The following is a 19,169-nucleotide window of genomic DNA, read 5'->3' on the forward strand; positions in this document are numbered from 1 at the left end:
TCCATTGACCTAACCTTTGCACTTTGGAACTTTCAACTTTAACTTCTCAAAGTCAATGTCCTAGGTGTCTCCGACATCTTACGTTGCACATGGTGCAACTCCACTTCCCTATCCTAGGAAGTTCTTTACTTGAGGGTACTATCATCCTCTCTTCGATATCGTGCCACCTTTGGCACTAAGTTCCAGTTATTATAATTGGTGTTAGAGCTGCCCACGGCCCTATTATTTGGCTACCTTACCACTCCCCCCTTTGGAGCATCCACTTTTGCCAAATTAGAGCGGTTGGGAATCCATCCTTGGGGAAATATTGCCTTTCCCATAATCCATTAGCACCCAACACGTTAGTGTTCTCAGCTTAACTTTGCCATTTGGTTTCTTTCCCATGATTCCCATGGCTTTTTTTTTAGCCACTAGTCTTTTGCTCCTATCCTTGGTTGTTGCACCCAGCAACATAGGACTGCTACCTCCCTTTTCGAGGTTTCCTTTCGGTTCCATGGCAAACACTTTGCTTTGCCAAGTCCAAAGTGTGTTGACCCCTAGCATGTCTCTTTAACATTTTCTGCCGCGGGTTCTATCCACAGCTCAACTTTTTGAGACCCTCCCTTGGATCTCTTATAGAGGCTACTTTCCTCAGATTTATTATGCAATAGCATTAATATAGTTCATTTCCCTTAAGTGTTCTTCCCACTTGGTCACCTTGACCAAGCCACACCATTATCAATAGTTCAAATCAATGCTTTGAATTAGAAACCTTGTTCCTTAACCTCATAAGGACCTCATCCTTTTTGCCTTAGCAAGTATTCTTAGGGATGAACCTACCTGATAGCCTAGGGAGTGGTTCCTCAATCCAGGTATGCTCACCTTATAATCCCACACACCGGGATTAATGTTGCTGCTCATGGGCCTTCACTAGCCTTGCCAAAATTCCATTTTTGGCTTTGTCTAATTTGGGTAGACAGTCTTCTCCCGTCTCCACAACCTTGGACATTTGGATAGCACCTTTTATCCATCATTCGCTAGGGACTTAGTCCCTTGGGCTTTATCTATTGCCCTCGCGACACTAAACACCACCTCTTGGTGTTCCAGAGTGTTTGGGTGTCCCAATAATAGTCTCCTTGACAATGAGCATTTCCTTTTACGACATTGACTCACTATATCGCAACATAAGCAATTTATCACCTATAAGGGTATATCTAACTTCCTTATGCTATTAAAAAGTCTTGGGTAGCTACCTTCTACCTGTTTAACCAACTATCTTTGCACCTCTTGCTTAGTTGCCCCCTAATTGTCAAGTCCTACCACTCATTGCTTGGTGCTTCCACACCTCCAACATTATCTGGGTCACCACACTCCAATCGCATGCCTTCTAGCTTAAGCCATGCCATTCCCGCTTCCGTTGGGATTCCCTTGGCAAAAGGTTCTTATGAACCCACCATCATAACCTCAAGGTATCACACCTTGGCACATTTGGTGTCTCCACACCATCGGCCCTACGAGCCTATCCTTATGACACTACTTATTAGTGTCTAGGTCTTTGCCAAGACCAATATAATTGTTTCTCATGCTAACTATCTGTTAATACCGCACTATAGTGTTTGCACCCAATTATGGGCCAAAGTTGCTTTCTTCTGGGAACATCTTTCCCACAACTTTAGTATGGCACATTCTGCCATCAATGAGATACCCACTGTACTCATACTTGGATCTTATGATCCTCCCCATACCTCATGGGGCAACATACACCTCAGTCCAAATGCTTCTACCAATCCTTTAGGACCATTCCTTGACTCCACTTGAGTCATCAAGCATTTTGGACTTTGCTAATCCCCCGAAATATAAGGTCTTACTTTTGAGGTGCTAACTCACTGGAATATAACTTTTTATATTCAGGTCCTGCTCACAAGGACCATCTTTGCAAGTGTTACTCCAACACTTGATTTGTTCTCTTGGGGCAACCTTTTGCCCCTTATGACCACTTGTCCATGTGATGAGAACACCAACTCATCCTCTGAGTACACCCCCAACTCCTTGGGTTGTTCCAGCATTTATTAAAGGTAGCTCTGGCTACCATTTCAAGGACTTATATCCTCTTCTATATTTGACCTCTCATGGTCATCAATTTCAGTCTCAAAGTTGTGAACACCAACCTCAACTATATGAGGGTAATCTTGTAACTCCTTTATTGTTTTGGAGTCTGCATATTTCCCGTGATCCCAACTGTAGTTGTTTACCACAACTACTTCAGCCAGTTTGCTAAGTCAAACGCTCATCTGGATCACATCCTCAGCTCTCTAAGGAAATCCTTATACTGTTCCCAAGATGCCAAAGTCGTTCCCTTACTGGCCCTTTTCTATCCACCACATCATGCCCAAGTTCACGCATGAACTTGAGTGGAGAGCCATGTCCTCTCGACATGCTATTCCTCAAGGATAGGCCCACTCCTAGGACCTTCTGATGCCAACATCAATGGTGATATACATGAGCACCAATAAAAGTCAGACTAAGGAACAGCTCCGATACCAAGTTGTAAGCGACTAAATTTTCTATTCTACTTTAGTCACTTAACCACACCTCTGACCACTTGGAGGAGTCTCATTCACAACCTCCATAAGTCCAATTCAGGACTTGGGACTTGCTAGTCCCGAGAATGGCATCTATGCCACTCAACCCTTGCACTTGGTCCAAGTGCTCCACGTGTCCAGTCCCAAGACCGACACCCAAAGTTACCACTGACATATCGGCCTATTACGCTAAGGCCATGCCCATTCACCTTTGCCGCACTGGTGGTCTAATACCACTTGCATCACAATCCTATCTCTCCAAGATTGGGCCGTCCGTCCACAAGTGGTCATCCCAAATCCACTCCTTAGCATCCTTAGAATGCCCACAGACATGGGGAATAGCCTTCCCCAACATCCTTTTGTCAGTTCCTACCAAGTCCCTTTTTCATCCATGGCCATGTTCACCAACACTGCCACTAGATCAAGGCCCACAGGCCCGGCCACTAAGTCCCATTGTCCTCTGGGACTTCCTCACCATGTAACCGTATCTGTAGTCATTACACTAGAGGATTGCTCCTCCTCCTTTCCCCCATTTGGGACTTCGGGACAACATTTTGGAACACCGTGGCCCTACGCGAGCCCCGTGGGTACTCTCCCCACCTTCCGCCTTTAGGTGCTCTAGCCATGGGCTTAGAACGAGGTTCCGTTGAGCCACACCAGGTATCCAAGTAGGTAGTGCCACCCACACTTGGATTGGGAGCATCGGCCAGTCGATCTCCCGGGGGAACTAGAGCCAGCTCTTGAACACTTCACCAAGCTACCCCACTTGTCGGTCCGTATTCACTCTAGTCTTGGACTTCCCAGAGGTCAGTTCATCACCCAACCAACACTGGGTCTAGCCTTCCTGGGCCAAACTAGCCTTTCCTGGGCCAAACTGGCCTTTCCTGGCCAAATTGGCTCCACTAGGCTCCAACCCCCACACTCTCCCTACTATACTTTTGAAACCCCCCGCAGCCCCCCCCCCCCCGGGGATGATCGCTTTGGGCTTTCACCCAACTGCCTATATTAGTATTCAGACTCGGACTCGGTCTCGGTCCCGGTTTCGGACTAGGACTTGGTCTTGGTCTTGGTCTCGGTCTCGGTTCCATCACGGACTCCATCCTGGGTCCATCTTGGACTCCATCTCGGACTCCGTCTCGGGTCCATCTCAAACTCCATCTCGGACTCTTCCACGTGTCATGTGTTATTCCTTTTTGGGTCCCTTTTTAGAGCCTTGCTTATTGCTCGCTTCGTGCTCATTCCTCAAGCACTTTGTTGGGAGTTCCACTCCCGCTCTCAACCTATCAAGTCGGAGCTTTTAGTCCAAACGTGTTACGCTCGTTTGGCTTTCGCTTCAGCCACTACCACATGGCACCCTTCTGGCTCCACTTTGGGGCCTAGGGATTTTGTGTCTCACACACCCCACCCCTCAAGTTGAGCCCATATAAAGGTAAACTAAACTTGCTAACTATCAATGTCAACATGTGGTGTGAAATCAATTTCAACACCGATTAGAAAAAGGGGTACCATTTTATTCACCTTCTATATTTGAATCGTCTTTTAAGTTATTCTCTTTAGTTGTTTACAATTTACCATATTTCCTTGTAAGCTTCCTCATGAATGGAAGTTGAGATTTGTACCTCTCCCGAGAGGCCTGCTCCCTCATGAATGAAAGTCAAGAGCTATAGCTCTTCTGAGAGGCTCGGTCTCTTGACACCCTACCCCTCAAATCGATTCCACTCGAAGGCAAACTGAATTTACCAAATATCAATCTCAACATGTAATGTGATTCATTTTGCCAATGAATAAAGTCAAACTTAAAATCTCTTTTAAATCGTTCTCTTTAGTTATTTATAATCCATCATGCTTCCTTGTAAGCTTCCTTATGAATGGAAGTCGAGAGCTATAACTCTCCCGAGAGGCTCAGTCCCTCATGAATGAAAGTCTAAGAGTTGTAGCTCTCTTGAGAGGCCCGGTCTCTTGACACCCTACCCCTCAAATCGAGTCCACTCGAAGGCAAACTAAATTTACCAAATGTCAATCTCAATATGTAATATAATTCATCTTGCCAATGAATAAAGTCAAACTTAAAATTTTTTTTAAATTGTTCTCTTTAGTTGTTTATAATCCACCATGCTTCCTTGTAAGCTTCCTCATGAATGGAAGTCGAGAGCTATAACTCTCCCGAGAGGCCTAGTCCCTCATGAATGAAAGTCTAAGAGTTGTAAATCTCTTGAGAGGCCCAGTCTCTTGACACTCTACCCTTCATATCGAGTCCATCCAGAGGCAAACTGAATTTACCAAATATCAATCTTAACATGTAGTGTGATTCCTCTCGCTAATCAATAAAATCAAACCTAAAATCTCTCTAATACCTACCAAATATCAATCTCAACATGTGGTGTGATTCCAATCAAGTCAAACTTGAAATCCCTCTAATATCTACTAAATGTCAATCTCAACATGTAGTGTGATTCCTCTCACCAACCAACAAAGTCAAACATGAAATCTTTTTAATACCAAATGTAAACTCTTGAATTTAAACTTTTAAAAGGTCCACTACTTTAACATTATTCAACCTAAAGATAATGAACCTTAAATATCTTAAAACTATTAACTGCACTTTTATTCATAAGCCCTTTTCCCTCTATATTTGAACCTAAAATTCATCTCTCAAATAGTTCTCTATAATTGATTACAAAGACAAAATGTTATAAGAAATCTTTTGCAAACTTACCTTGTTTTTAATGAAGTGGCTACCTTGAATGCACTCTATGTCCTCTTCAACCATCACAAATATCTTTCTTTAGTGCACCATGTGAGGAAAATGTCTTCACAAGTGTTTCTATCTTATTTAGGTGTGATATAGAAGAACTTAATGAAGAATTATCTTTGGGAAAGACAAGATATGTCCAGGGAATGGTCCTTGGAATGCCAAATTTCCTGAGAAGAAGACACTCGAGAGTTTTAAGAATTTCGAGACTTTTGGACAGACTTTGAATGGGAAAGTCAAGACAACACAAGAAAGAAATAAACAATATTTTACACTATTAATCTCCTACAAATCTAAGATCTTACCATGTTACAGTAGCTGAAAGTCCAAGTCCAACTTGGAGAGCTATAAATCTTACCCAAGTTTTCAAGAGAAAGGAGAACTAATATATTATTATGGATGTCGGATGGAAGGATTTGAGTGTGAGTGCGAGCAATGGACGAGTGTTGCTGGAGAGTATGTGCGGCTATGCCCAGAGCAGCCAAATCACGGCGATCATGGGTCCTTCGGGATCCGGAAAGTCCACCTTGCTCGATGCACTTACTGGTATAGTTTTCCAAGATTGATTTGGGTTTGGGCAATAGATTAAAGCTCGAGATTCTTGCATTGTCGTTCATCACAGGGAGATTGGCCAAGAACGCAAGGCGAGAAGGATCCATTTTTGTGAATGGGAATCTCCAGACGAACATGAGGCATGGGACTGCGGTGTGTATAAACATTTGATTCTGTGATTCTCAAACTTTCTGTCATAGCCCTATGTGAAACAAGAAGATGTTTTGCTAGGAACACTCACTGTCTTGGAGACAATCACTTACTCTGCTCAATTGAGGCTGCCTCACTCACTGCCCCAAAGCCAAAAGATGGAGATGGTTGAGAGTGTGATCACTGAGATGGGGCTTGGAGATTGCAAGTATACAGTGGTGGGAGGTTGGTTCTCGCGTGGATTGAGCGGAGGGGAGAAACGAAGAGTGAGCATTGCTCTGGAGATTCTAACTCAACCATCTCTTTTGTTCATGACGAACCAACCAGTGGTTTAGACAGGTGAATATTTATATGATTTTTAAGTCTGGTTTATCATAATTTTTATTTGATGTTTTTCTTTGCAGTGCATCCGCGTTTTATGTGATTAAAACAATTAAGAACCTCGCTACTTCAAAACGCACTGTTATTATGTCAATTCACCAGCCAAGTAGCGAAGTGTTTGAGCAGTTTGATAACCTTTGCCTACTATCTTAGGGAGCACTTGTATATTTTGGAGATGCCATGGAAGCTAGCACGGTACTTTTCTCAAATTTGATATTCTTTATGTTTTATATTTTATTTTAGTTCTTCGAGAGTGCTGGATTTCCTTGTCCTCTCCGAAGAAATCCATCAGACCACTATCTTAGAGTTATTAATTCGGATTTTGACAATGTTCAAAACAAGTTTAAGGTATTAATTTGTACTATTTTCTGGAGATTTTTTTTCTTAATATTCATCTCAATTTGAACAGGAAGATATTGAAACTCAAGAAAAAGTTCCAGCTTCTGAAGCAATCAAAGTGCTTACAAATGCATTTCAGAATTTGCATTTGAGATCCCTCCTCACAAAAGTTGACATTCTTTGTGTGACTAAGGTGAACCTTCTAGACAGTTTGTGTGACACACCTGGTGCAAGGGTAAATGACTTGATTTTTTAAAATATTATGATTATTAATGGATTACTATTTATAGAATGAATGCATCCAGATGCCTCAAGCAGGAGTTCTCCATCAGCTTTCCACGTTAACTAGAAGATCATTTATAAATATGACAAGAGATATTGGATACTATTGGCTGAGAATCTTTGTGTACTTTATGCTTAGCATCGTAATTGGCAGTATATATTTTAATGTTGGCACCAAATACAACTCCATTGCAGTAAGAGAATACCAAAAAATATTCCTAACCATGGTTAAGCTCGTTTGTTTTTTTTAAGGCAAGGATTGGCTGTATGGCTTTTATTGGTAAATTTCTTACATTTATGTCAATTGGAGGTTTTCCATCTTTCATTGAAGAGATTAAGGTATGGGATAGTTCTGAATTGTCTTGTTTTCATATCCAGTGATATTTTCTTCAGGTTTTTAATCATGAGAAACAAAATGGTTACTATGGTCCCATTGTGTTTACTCTCGCAAACACACTCTCTTCCATTCCTTATCTCCTTCTTATTTCATTGATATCAACAAGTGTATTTTATAATATGGTTAAACTCCACCCAGGCTTTGATCACTTCATATTTTTTGTGTTGAACTTATTTGCATCTGTGAGTGTGGTGGAGAGCTTGATGATGTGTGTAGCATCAATTGTTCCTAATTTTCTCATGGGAATAATTACAGGATCTGGAATCTTGGTAAAATCTCTTTATATTTTTTAAACCGTTTCTAATACGATTTTTCAGGGGTTATGCATGCTTGTTGACGGATTTTTTAAACTTGCTAATGAACTGCCAAAAGGCTTTTGGAAATATCCAATGCATTATATAGCATTTCAAACATATTTACTTCAGGTAAACAAATAATATTTACTTTCTTGAAATTAATAAAATTATAACAGGGTCTTTATGAAAATGATTTTCAAGGGCTTGAGTTTGATAATAATGATATTTCTGAAGGAAAGCTATCAGGAACAACAATTCTTAAACAGTATCAAGTAGATCTCTCAAGATCTAAATGGTTGAACTTTATAATCCTGTTAAGCATGATTTTGGTTTATCGAGCAATTTTTATTACTATCATCAAACTCACTCAGCTCATAGATGGGAAAACTCTGATGTTTAAAATTAATAGTAGGACCTCTAAGAAAATAAATGCTTAAAATTAAAAGTATGGCTTTGTGAGCTTGTCATTCACGTTTCACTTATCATATTTATAAATGATCTTCTGGCATTTGGAGCTACATTAGTAATCATAATTTTATAAAAAGTTTATGTGTCACCCGAATTGTCTTCAACCTTCACCTACCTTTTGTGTGGAGCAAGTTCAAATGCAAAATGAGAACTGGAACACAATATGCTTTTGTAGGAAATGCATTTGTAAGCACTTTGATTTCTTCGTAATTATCTTTCGAGTTAGCCAAATGCCTTAGTCATGTAATTAGTGACACCCATGAATGGGATTCCCACTGCCCCTATCTCCTGTTCAGATCATTAAGAAAATTTTCCTAAAAAGTTATACAGATGAAAATACCTTAAACGCTGTCAAAGTCCGAATTGATAAAAAGAATACCACGCTATCTTCCATGGTATTTCCAAAATATACAAGCCACGTTGCTTGAGAGATTAAGCAAAGATTATTAAACTGCTAAAACACTGTCTGGTGAATTTGACGTGATAAAAGTGCGCCTGGATCTAATCACATATCAAGCAGATGCTCTGCACAGAAAATCATCAAATAAATCAGACATAATAATTACTTCTCTAAACCACTAAGAGATGACTGCGTTTGGGTGTCCGAAGTAATGCTCACTTTTCGTTTCTTCCCTCCACTCAATCCACGCGAGAACCACTGTCTCCAAGCCCTATCTCACTCTCAACCATCTCCATCTTTTGGCTGCGTGGTAGGCTGCCTCAAATAAGCAGAGTAAGTGATTGTCTCCAGAACAGTGAGCTTTCCCAGCAAAACATGCTCTTGATTTACATAAGCATCTGATAGAAAGCTTGAGAATCACTAAATCAAATGTTTATACACACCGCAGTTCCATGCCTCATGTTTGTCCGGAAATTCCCATTGGATCCTTCTCACCTCACAATCTACCTGTGATGAACGACAATGCAAGAATCTTAGTCTCAAACACGTGATCAATCTTTAGAGAGTCTTGCGACGTCACTGAAAGACTCGTTGACTTTGGAGATGGGTTGCGTAAAGTATATATATCCCACCACACAAACTTTTGTTTGAGTTGATGCGAAACGAATATACTAGTACATAGCGCTCAAGAACCCTAGAATCGGAAGGTAACGAGCTCGGGATCAATGCCGGCGGGCGCCGTGCTTCCCTGGCCTGGATCGTGTGCCAGCTGCTTGGCAATCGCCATAGCGGTACCCAGGTAATCTTTGTGCTGCTGGAGCAGTGGGAGTTTGGTCCATTCCTTGTGTAATGTGGCCTTGGCGGTGGTGTTGATGCTGTTCTTCTCCTCGTATTTCCAGTTCCCAGTCTGCCACTCGAATTCGTAGAGGGGGAGAAAGCGCTGGCCATAGTCCGCCACGAACTCTATGGCGCACAGCAAGAAATGGAACTCTTCCTTGGAGAGGAAGTATGCGAAGTTCAAGCGCGTCCATCCAGGTTTGACACCGCTATATCCCTGTGAGAAAAAAAAAACCTTTCCTCGTTAGAAAAAGCTCCTTGGTGAAACCTTCTATTGTTTTGCTTCTCAACCTCTTGAATTGCTGCTCGAAATTTCAGGGAGAGCTCATCACTGACTTTGAGAAGCGAGTGGCCGTAAGGACCGGCACACGAGCACCCTCCTCTCGACTGGATCCCAAACAAATCGTTGAGGAGCTTGGCTACAAACCGGCCTTGCAGCACGGTTTGCTGGATTCCACCGTTGGAATCAGTGGTCCGGACGAGGAACGAGACGATCGCTGCTCGTTTCACTTGCGTGTTCCCGAGCACCACTATCTTTCGGTTCTTGGACAATCTTTTCAACGCGGTGGTGATGAAGTTGTGCTCTCTCGACTCGATGAGACGGTATCCCATTTCTTCTTGGACAGTGAAGACAATCCCGGCTTTTATCCGCTGGAGTATGGAAGGTGTTCCAGCGTCTTCTCGGCTTTCAATGTCCTCCAGGTAGAGTGTGTCCTGAGTTTGTTTAGTGTTGGTTTTCTTTTTTCTTTCGCTGGAAAGGGAACTGACCTCTTTGTTGTAGTTGACGAAGTCTACCACTCCTCCGCCTGTTGTCGACGGTGCGTGATCCTTGAGCTTGTAGAGCTTTTTGTTCATGCAAAGCAGGCCCGGTGTTCCTGGCCCTCCGACATACTTGTGTGGACTCAGCATCACAGCATCGTATCCATCAGCTTTTTGCGATCGCATGTTGATCTTCACGTATGGACCGCTGTTGATCAGATTCGGCAAGTAAGCTTCTTTTCGTCCTTGTAAAAACTCTCGTCTTACCAGCTTGCGAAATCAAAACATGCTAATGCTCCATGTTTGTGTAGAAGGCGAGCGATGGCTCTAGTGTCCGCGAAAACTCCCGTGACATTACTGCAAGCAGAGAAGGAGCCAAGCATTGGACGATCTGCGTGCTTGGGATTTTGCAACTCCTCTTCGAGGTACTTCATGTCAATCAATCCATCCTCGGTCATTGGAACTTGAATAACCTGTGGTTTAAACAGTTGACAGATTGAAAGAAACGAAACAGTCCAACCTCAGCAAGACTTTGCCTCCAGGGAAGAATGTTGGAATGATGCTCGTATGGGCCTATGAACACCAGCCATCTCTTTCTGTCAGTGATCGCTGCCACGGCTGACTCTCTCATTTGGGGCGGCACAGACAAGCCCAAAAGTTCGTGGAGCTTTTTCGCAGCTGCAGTGGTTCCAGAGCCGCAGAAGAAGAGAGCATCATCCTCGGTTCCTCCCAGGGACTCCTTGACATAACTCGTGGCCAGTTTCACCATCCGGGTGGTCTTCTCTCCGACGTAGCTGTCCTCGGCATGCGTGTTCCCTGAAACAGAATGCAGCGGGTCCAGATATGCAGAAGAGAATTCACGGCTTCACTCACCGTAGGACGGCATGACGTGCTTGATGAGGAAGTTTTCTATATAGAACAAGCAGCGGCCAGAGGCAGTGTAATCGGCATAAGTGAGAAGCCTGCTGCCGAATGGTGTGGAGATTTGGAGCTGGGAGCCGATGATCTGGGATCTGAGCCAGACACACTTTTGCTCATCGTCAAAGGGCCTGAAGAACTTGAAAGGATTGGGCTTGAAGTTTGGCTGCCAATCCTCCTCGATGCTGGGAGTTACCTTGCCGACCTTGGAAGCCGACTTTGGAGTAAAGCACCTCATCGTCTTACCGGTGAGCCTCTCCTACTTTGCTTGTGATGCGTTCGCTACACATCATTACGGTATGAGACGAGATGCTGTAAGACATCGTTTGCAAACTTACCTGTTCTTAATGAAGTGGCTGCCTCGAATGCACTCCTGCTCCTCTTCAGCCATCGCAAATATCCTGTTTTAGTGCACCGCGTGAGGAAAATGTCTTCACAGATGACCGGTGGATTTCTGTCCTATTTTGCCAGACATATTTTGTCAAGCTTGACAAATTCTAAGGATATCGAGAGGTGTCGGCTTGATTATGAAGTCCTAGTCTTTTGTTGACAAGCTTCTTCCTTGCAGAGCATTGAGGCGTGACATGGAAGAACTTAATGGGGAGTTACCTTTGGGAAAGACAAGATATGTCCAAAGAGCAGTCCTTGGAATGCCAAATTTCCTGAGAAGAGAAGGACAGACTTCGAATGGGAAAGTCAAGTCAACACAAGAAAGAAAGTACACAATATTTTTCACTATTAATCTTCTACCAATCTAAGATCTTACCGTGTTACAGTAGCTGAAAGTCCAAGTCCAACTTGGAGAGCTATAAATCTTACCCAAGTTTTCATGAGAAAGAAGAACTGATATATTATTATGGATGTGGCATGGAAGGATTTGAGTGTGAGCGCGAGCAATGGACGAGTGTTGCTGGAGAGTATGTGCGGCTATGCCCAGAGCGGCCAAATCACGGCGATCATGGGTCCTTCGGGATCCGGAAAGTCCACCTTGCTAGATGCGCTTGCTGGTATAGTTTTCCAAGATTGATTTGGGTTTGGGCAATAGATTAAAGCTCGAGATTCTTGCATTGTCGTTCATCACAGGGAGATTGGCCAAGAATGCGAGGCGAGAAGGATCCATTTTTGTGAATGGGAATCTCCAGACGAACATGAGGCATGGGACTGCGGTGTGTATATAAACATTTGATTCTGTGATTCTCAAACTTTCTGTCATAGGCCTATGTGAAACAAGAAGATGTTTTGCTAGGAACACTCACTGTCTTGGAGACAATCACTTACTCTGCTCAATTGAGGCTGCCTCACTCACTGCCGCGAAGCCAAAAGATGGAGATGGTTGAGAGTGTGATCACTGAGATGGGGCTTGGAGATTGCAAGCATACAGTGGTGGGAGGTTGGTTCTCCCATGGATTGAGCGGAGGGGAGAAACGAAGAGTGAGCATTGCTTTGGAGATTCTAACTCAGCCATCTCTTTTGTTCATGGACGAACCAACCAGTGGTTTAGACAGGTGAATATTTATATGATTTTTAAGTCCAGTTTATTGTAATTTTTATTTGATGTTTTCTTTGCAGTGCATCTGCGTTTTATGTGATTAAAACAATTAAGAACCTAGCTACTTCAAAACGCACTGTTATTATGTCAATTCACCAGCCAAGCAGCGAAGTGTTTGAGCAGTTTGATAATCTTTGCCTACTATCTCAGGGAGCACTTGTATATTTTGGAGATGCCATGGAAGCTAGCACGGTACTTTTCTCAAATTTGATATTCTTTATGTTTTATATTTTATTTTAGTTCTTCGAGAGTGCTGGATTTCCTTGTCCTCTCCAAAGAAATCCATCAGACCACTATCTTAGAGTTATTAATTCGGATTTTGACAATGTTCAAAACAAGTTTAAGGTATTAATTTGTACTATTTTCTGGAGATTTTTTTTCTTAATATTCATCTCAATTTGAACAGGAAGATATTGAAACTCAAGAAAAAGTTCCAGCTTCTGAAGCAATCAAAGTGCTTACAAATACATTTCAGAATTTGCATTTGAGATCCCTCCACACAAAAGTTGACATTCTTTGTGTGACTAAGGTGAACCTTCTAGACAGTTTGTGTGACACACCTGGTGCAAAGGTAAATGACTTGATTTTTTAAAATATTATGATTATTAATGGATTACTATTTATAGAATGAATGCATCCAGATGCCTCAAGCAGGAGTTCTCCATCAGCTTTCCACGTTAACTAGAAGATCATTTATAAATATGACAAGAGATATTGGATACTATTGGCTGAGAATCTTTGTGTACTTTATGCTTAGCATCGTAATTGGCAGTATATATTTTAATGTTGGCACTAAATACAACTCCATTGCAGTAAGAGAATACCAAAAAATATTCCTAACCATGGTTAAGATCGTTTGTTTTTTTTAAGGCAAGGATTGGCTGTATGGCTTTTATTGGTAAATTTCTTACATTTATGTCAATTGGAGGTTTTCCATCTTTCATTGAAGAGATTAAGGTATGGGATAGTTCTGAATTGTCTTGTTTTCATATCCAGTGATATTTTCTTCAGGTTTTTAATCATGAGAAACAAAATGGTTACTATGGTCCCATTGTGTTTACTCTCGCAAACACACTCTCTTCCATTCCTTATCTCCTTCTTATTTCATTGATATCAACAAGTGTATTTTATAATATGGTTAAACTCCACCCAGGCTTTGATCACTTCATATTTTTTGTGTTGAACTTATTTGCATCTGTGAGTGTGGTGGAGAGCTTGATGATGTGTGTAGCATCAATTGTTCCCAATTTTCTCATGGGAATAATTACAGGATCTGGAATCTTGGTAAATCTCTTTATATTTCTTAAACCGTTTCTAATGCGATTTTTCAGGGGTTATTCATGCTTGTTGACGGATTTTTTAAACTTGCTAATGAACTGCCAAAAGGCTTTTGGAAATATCCAATGCATTATATAGCATTTCAAACATATTTACTTCAGGTAAAACAAATATTATTTATTTTCTTGAAATTAAAAAAACTATAATAGGGTCTTTATGAAAATGATTTTCAAGGGCTTGAGTTCGATAACAATGATATTTTTGGAGGAAAGCTATCAGGAACAACAATTCTTAAACAATATCAAGTAGATCTCTCAAGATCTAAATGGTTGAACTTTATAATCCTGTTAAGCATGATTTTGGTTTATCGAGCAATTTTTATTACTATCATCAAACTCACTCAGCTCATAGATGGGAAAACTCTGATGTTTAAAATTAATAGTAGGACCTTTAAGAAAACAAATGCTTAAAATTAAAAGTATGGCTTCGTGAGCTTGTCATTCACGTTTCACTTGTCATATTTATAAATGATCTTCTGGCATCTAGTAAGTGTCACCCAAATTGTCTTCAACCTTCACGTAACTTTTGTGTGGAGCAGAGTTCAAATGCAAACTGAGAACTGGAACACAATATGCTTTTGTATCTCTTAGTGGTTTAGAGAAGTAATTATTATGTCTGATTTATTTGATGATTTTCTGTGCAGAGCATCAGTGGAATCCCATTCATGGGTGTCACTAATTACATGACTAAAGCATTTGACTAACTCAAAAGATAATTACGAAGCAATCAAAGCGCTTACAAATGCATTTCTTTTGGGTGTCCAAAGCAATGCTCACTCTTCATTTCTTCCCTCCACTCAATCCATGCGAGAACCACTGTCTCCAAGCCCCATCTCACTGTCAACCATCTCCTCTTTTGGCTGCGTGGTAGGCTGCCTCAAATAAGCAGAGTAAGTGATTGTCTCCAGAACAGTGAGCTTTCCCAGCAAAACATGCTCTTGATTTACATAAGCATCTGATAGAAAGCTTGAGAATCACTAAATCAAATGTTTATACACACCGCAGTTCCATGCCTCATGTTTGTCTGGAAATTCCCATTGGATCCTTCTCGCCTACCTGTGATGAACGACAATGCAAGAATCTTAGTCTCAAACACATGATCAATCTTTAGAAAACTCTATCAGAATGCACGTGGAGCAAGGTTTGACTTTCCCGAGCCTGGCTGGACCCATAATCTCAAGATTTAAAAGTCGACAAAACTAGCAAGAGGCCAATTCTTTTCAAACTTTCTCATCCACTTGCCGTGCTATGGCTTCTCAAGGTACGTCGTCTCCAAAGATCCATGTCCTCGCATTTCCCGTCCCAGGCCAGGGACACATCACTCCGATGATGCATCTCTGTAAAAAGATCGCCGCTCGAGATGGATTCACCGTCTCGTTCGTCAATGTCGACAGCCTCCACGACGAGATGATCAAGCACTGGAGAGCTCCACCCAATACGGACCTCCGCCTCGTCTCAATCCCACTCTCCTGGAAGATCCCACACGGCCTGGATGCTCACACTCTCACTCACTTGGGTGAGTTCTTCAAGGCCACCACCGAGATGATCCCAGCTCTCGAGCATCTCGTCTCCAAACTCTCTCTCGAGATCTCGCCGGTCCGCTGCATAATCTCGGACTACTTCTTCTTCTGGACCCAGGACGTTGCTGATAAGTTCGGGATTCCAAGGATTGTTCTGTGGCCTGGATCCACTGCCTGGACCACAATTGAGTATCACATACCGGAGCTCATCGCCGGAGGCCATGTCTTTCCCAGCTTGACCGAAGGTAACTCCAATTTAAGTTTAAGTTCTGCCAATGGCAGTCACGTACGCCTCGAAACTTTGCAGCGAAGAAGCTTGTCGCGGATGAATCTGTAGTGGGCATTATCAAGGGACTGGGACCTCTTCATCAAGCCGACGTACCTCTCTACTTGCAAGCTGACGATCATCTCTGGGCGGAGTACTCCGTGCAGCGAGTCCCCTACATCCGCAAGGCCTCCTGCGTGCTCGTCAACTCCTTTTACGATCTGGAGCCGGAAGCTTCCGACTTCATGGCCGCCGAGCTCCGGAAAGGTGGCACGGAGTTTCTCTCTGTCGGTCCCATGTTTCTCCTGGACGAGCAGACCTCCGAGATCGGACCAACCAACGTGGTGCTCAGGAACGAGGACGACGAGTGCCTGCGGTGGCTCGACAAGCAGGAAAAGGCTTCCGTTCTCTACATATCTTTTGGCAGCATCGCGGTCGTGACTGTCGAACAGTTTGAGGAGCTTGCGGTGGGACTGGAAGCAATCGGAAAGCCTTTCTTGTGGGTGTTACGGCCAGAACTTCTCATTGGAAATCCGGTAGAGAAGTATAAGGAATTCTGCGAACGTACCTCCAAGCAGGGATTTACTGTGTCCTGGGCACCGCAGCTACGAGTTCTGAAACACCCCTCCATCGCTGCGCACCTCAGTCACTGCGGCTGGAACTCGGTGCTGGAAAGTATCAGCAATGGAGTGCCTCTCATGTGTTGGCCTTGGGGAGCTGAGCAAAACACCAACGCAAAGCTGGTTATACACGACTGGAAGATTGGAGCTGGATTTGCAAGAGGGGCGAATGGACTGATCGGCAGAGGCGACATCGAAAAGACGCTGCGGGAGGTGATGGATGGGGAAAGAGGGAAGCAGATGAAAGACACTGTTGAGGTGCTGAAGTGCAAGGCAAGGAAAGCTGTGGAGAGTGGTGGTCGATCCGCTGCGAGCTTGGATGGATTTCTTAAAGGCCTCAGCAGCCAGTGATGCAATGATAAGTTATCACTGCAAGTGCTAGCGTGAGATGGCAAACATGTGAAAAACTTACATGCCGCGAATTTGTCAAGCTTGACAAAACATGAAGCGAATAAAATATTCGTCTACCTTGCAACCCCTTTGTTGACTGGAAAAAACAGGACCGAAATCCACCGTTGAATAGCACTGATCTCTTTCTCATCACATGTAAATGCCGTGATCCATCGCGCCATGTTTGATCAGCCATGACAGAGCAGGATTCTTAGTGAAGGCTGAAAGGGAGCAGCAGGAATAGTGCCACAGCATTAAGGATAGGCTCCCAGCGTAGCAGGCTTCTCATTGCTTCTCATTACACTGCCTCTGGCCCCTCGTTCTCTATAGAAAACTTCCTCATCAAGCACGTCGCCCTATGGTGAGTAATCTCTTCTGCATATCCTGGAATTCTGTTTCAGGGAACACGCATGCCGAGGACAGCTACGTCCACCCGGATGGTGAAACTAGTTATGTCAAGGAGTCCCTTGGAGGAACCAAGGATAATGCTCTCTTCTTCTGTGACTCTGGAACCACTATAGCTGTGAAAAAGCTCCACGAACTTTTGGGCTTGTCAGTGCCACTCCAAATGAGAGACTCATCCGTGGCATCGATGACAGGTGTTTATAACTGCCCGTGTCCCCCGTATCACCTCTGCTATTATGATCCGGTGCAAAAAGACAGAGATCTAGTCACCCTAGACTATGCTACGCCACCTCTTGAGGTTCCTCACCACCCAACCACCCCCGAGCTACCTCAAAAGCTCCACTGCACTGCCGCTCCACTGTGAGCCCTAAGGTAGGTTAGTCCCTTACCCTAACATGCCTTAATATACCCTATTAAATGACCAATGTTGACCACGTAGTCAAAACTGGCACCTAACAATTCTTCCCTCCCAACAAAGTCCTTGTCCCAAGGACGAGTTGTACCGGTAATCACCCTTTATGGGGAACCCTGCTCAAGCTCCTGGTCTATCTTCCACAGCCGTATACATCAAGGAGGCATTGGGCCTGGCACTCTGAGATAGTACACCTTTCAATTGGTTGACATAAAATACTGGATGAATTTTCATCCCAGCTAGCAGCCACACTCGATAAGCCACTTTACCAATGCGCTCCAGCACTTCATATGGATCAACATATCGATGGGAAAGTTTATCACTCTTCCCTGTCCGTAAAGGCACTAAGGTGTTCTGTCGCTCACTTGACGAAAAGATCACTCGCACAAAGACGAGATCACCCACCTTATATTCCCGGAATTGGCGATGCTCATTGGCAAACTTCTTCACTCTATCCTGAGCTACTTGTAAATTTCGTTTGCACACCACCAAAATCTCATCAAGTTCTGTGGCCAAACTAGTCGCCTCAGAATCAAGATTATCTTGAACGTCCTTACTCAAATGCAAACCCAACTCCACCGCTGTTCGAGAATGCCTTCCAAACATGGCAAAATAAGGACTTAGCTTGGTTTCACTGTGTTGGCTATTATTGTAAGCAAATTGCACTAACGGAAGATATAGATCCCACTGTCCTTGCCTTTGACAAATGCTACAATGTAGCATATCCTCCACCACTTGATTCACACGCTCGGTTTGCCCATCCGTCTGAGGATGATCTCCACTTGAGAGTTTCAAAGTCACTTGCATAGCCTTTGCAAAGCTTTTCCAAAATCCACTGGTGAACTTTGAATCTCGATCACTAATGATGTCCTCCGGCAAACCAAAATCAGGAAAAACCTTCTCCAAGTAAACCGCAGCCAAGTCTGAGGCAGTGACAGTCTTCCGAAAAGCCAACAACCACACATACTTCGTCAACCGATCCACTATGACCCATACTTGCTCCTTTTGCCTCTGTGTTCATGGCAAACAAGTGATGAAGCCCATAGAGATACTACACCAACGGCTCTGAGGAATAAGTAAAGGTTACAAAAGTCCCCCCAGCTTCTCTTGTGGCACCTTAACCCGCTGACAAAGTTCACATGATTTACAATACTTGAGGATATCAGCCTTCATATTCCTCCAATAAAAGTTGCGCTTAATCAACTCATATGTCTTTTTCCCCCCAAAATGACCGGCCTCTGGACGATCATGATAGTGGAATAAAACTTGAGTAATTAACACATCCACCTATGGCAAATATACACGGCCATTGTAGTACAGAATCCCATCCACCAATGAGAAAGGGGCTTCCATCTGGTCTCACAAAGAGGCCACCTCAGCATCCTGAGCCTGGGCATGCTCAACCAACTGCCCAAACTCGCTAACCACCTTACTCAAATGATGACAAAATCGTGTTTGTAATGTCGTTACATGACGAACACGAGATAACACATTTGCCACCACATTTGATTTTCCCAGACGATGCTCAATAGGAAACTCCCCAAACTCCATGAGTTTGACCATCTAACGAGCTTGCCTA

The 19,169-nt window shown here is 43.1% G+C and overlaps 3 protein-coding genes and 1 pseudogene across 3 annotated transcripts; 3 read left to right on the forward strand and 1 right to left on the reverse strand.

Moving 5' to 3' along the window:
• The first annotated feature begins 5,708 nt into the window (after positions 1 to 5,708).
• Positions 5,709 to 8,147, forward strand: LOC9636187 (annotated as a pseudogene).
• Positions 8,148 to 9,214: 1,067 nt separating this feature from the next.
• Positions 9,215 to 11,599, reverse strand: LOC9635557 (probable cysteine desulfurase). The gene is made up of 6 exons (XM_002979826.2): positions 11,048 to 11,599; positions 10,695 to 10,990; positions 10,442 to 10,647; positions 10,184 to 10,382; positions 9,707 to 10,129; positions 9,215 to 9,632 (listed from the first exon to the last, which is right to left on the reverse strand). Exons 1-6 carry the CDS (start codon positions 11,328 to 11,330, stop codon positions 9,273 to 9,275), a joined length of 1,767 nt encoding a protein of 588 aa, XP_002979872.1. The 5' UTR covers positions 11,331 to 11,599; the 3' UTR covers positions 9,215 to 9,272.
• Positions 11,600 to 11,948: 349 nt separating this feature from the next.
• On the forward strand, positions 11,949 to 14,665 carry LOC9636188 (ABC transporter G family member 11). Its single transcript, XM_024684713.1, has 12 exons — positions 11,949 to 12,099; positions 12,176 to 12,258; positions 12,308 to 12,597; positions 12,662 to 12,833; positions 12,882 to 12,986; positions 13,117 to 13,212; positions 13,268 to 13,453; positions 13,512 to 13,598; positions 13,653 to 13,925; positions 13,973 to 14,080; positions 14,129 to 14,346; positions 14,623 to 14,665. The coding sequence occupies exons 1-12, from the start codon at positions 11,949 to 11,951 to the stop codon at positions 14,663 to 14,665; spliced, it is 1,812 nt and encodes a 603-aa protein (XP_024540481.1).
• A 559-nt stretch (positions 14,666 to 15,224) lies between these two features.
• On the forward strand, positions 15,225 to 16,858 carry LOC9635558 (UDP-glycosyltransferase 85A2). The gene is made up of 2 exons (XM_024684670.1): positions 15,225 to 15,743; positions 15,806 to 16,858. Exons 1-2 carry the CDS (start codon positions 15,227 to 15,229, stop codon positions 16,732 to 16,734), a joined length of 1,446 nt encoding a protein of 481 aa, XP_024540438.1. The 5' UTR covers positions 15,225 to 15,226; the 3' UTR covers positions 16,735 to 16,858.
• Positions 16,859 to 19,169: the final 2,311 nt, after the last annotated feature.

This window comes from Selaginella moellendorffii, unplaced genomic scaffold (genome assembly GCF_000143415.4).
Source record: "Selaginella moellendorffii unplaced genomic scaffold, v1.0 SELMOscaffold_42, whole genome shotgun sequence".
Classification (NCBI taxonomy): domain Eukaryota; kingdom Viridiplantae; phylum Streptophyta; class Lycopodiopsida; order Selaginellales; family Selaginellaceae; genus Selaginella; species Selaginella moellendorffii.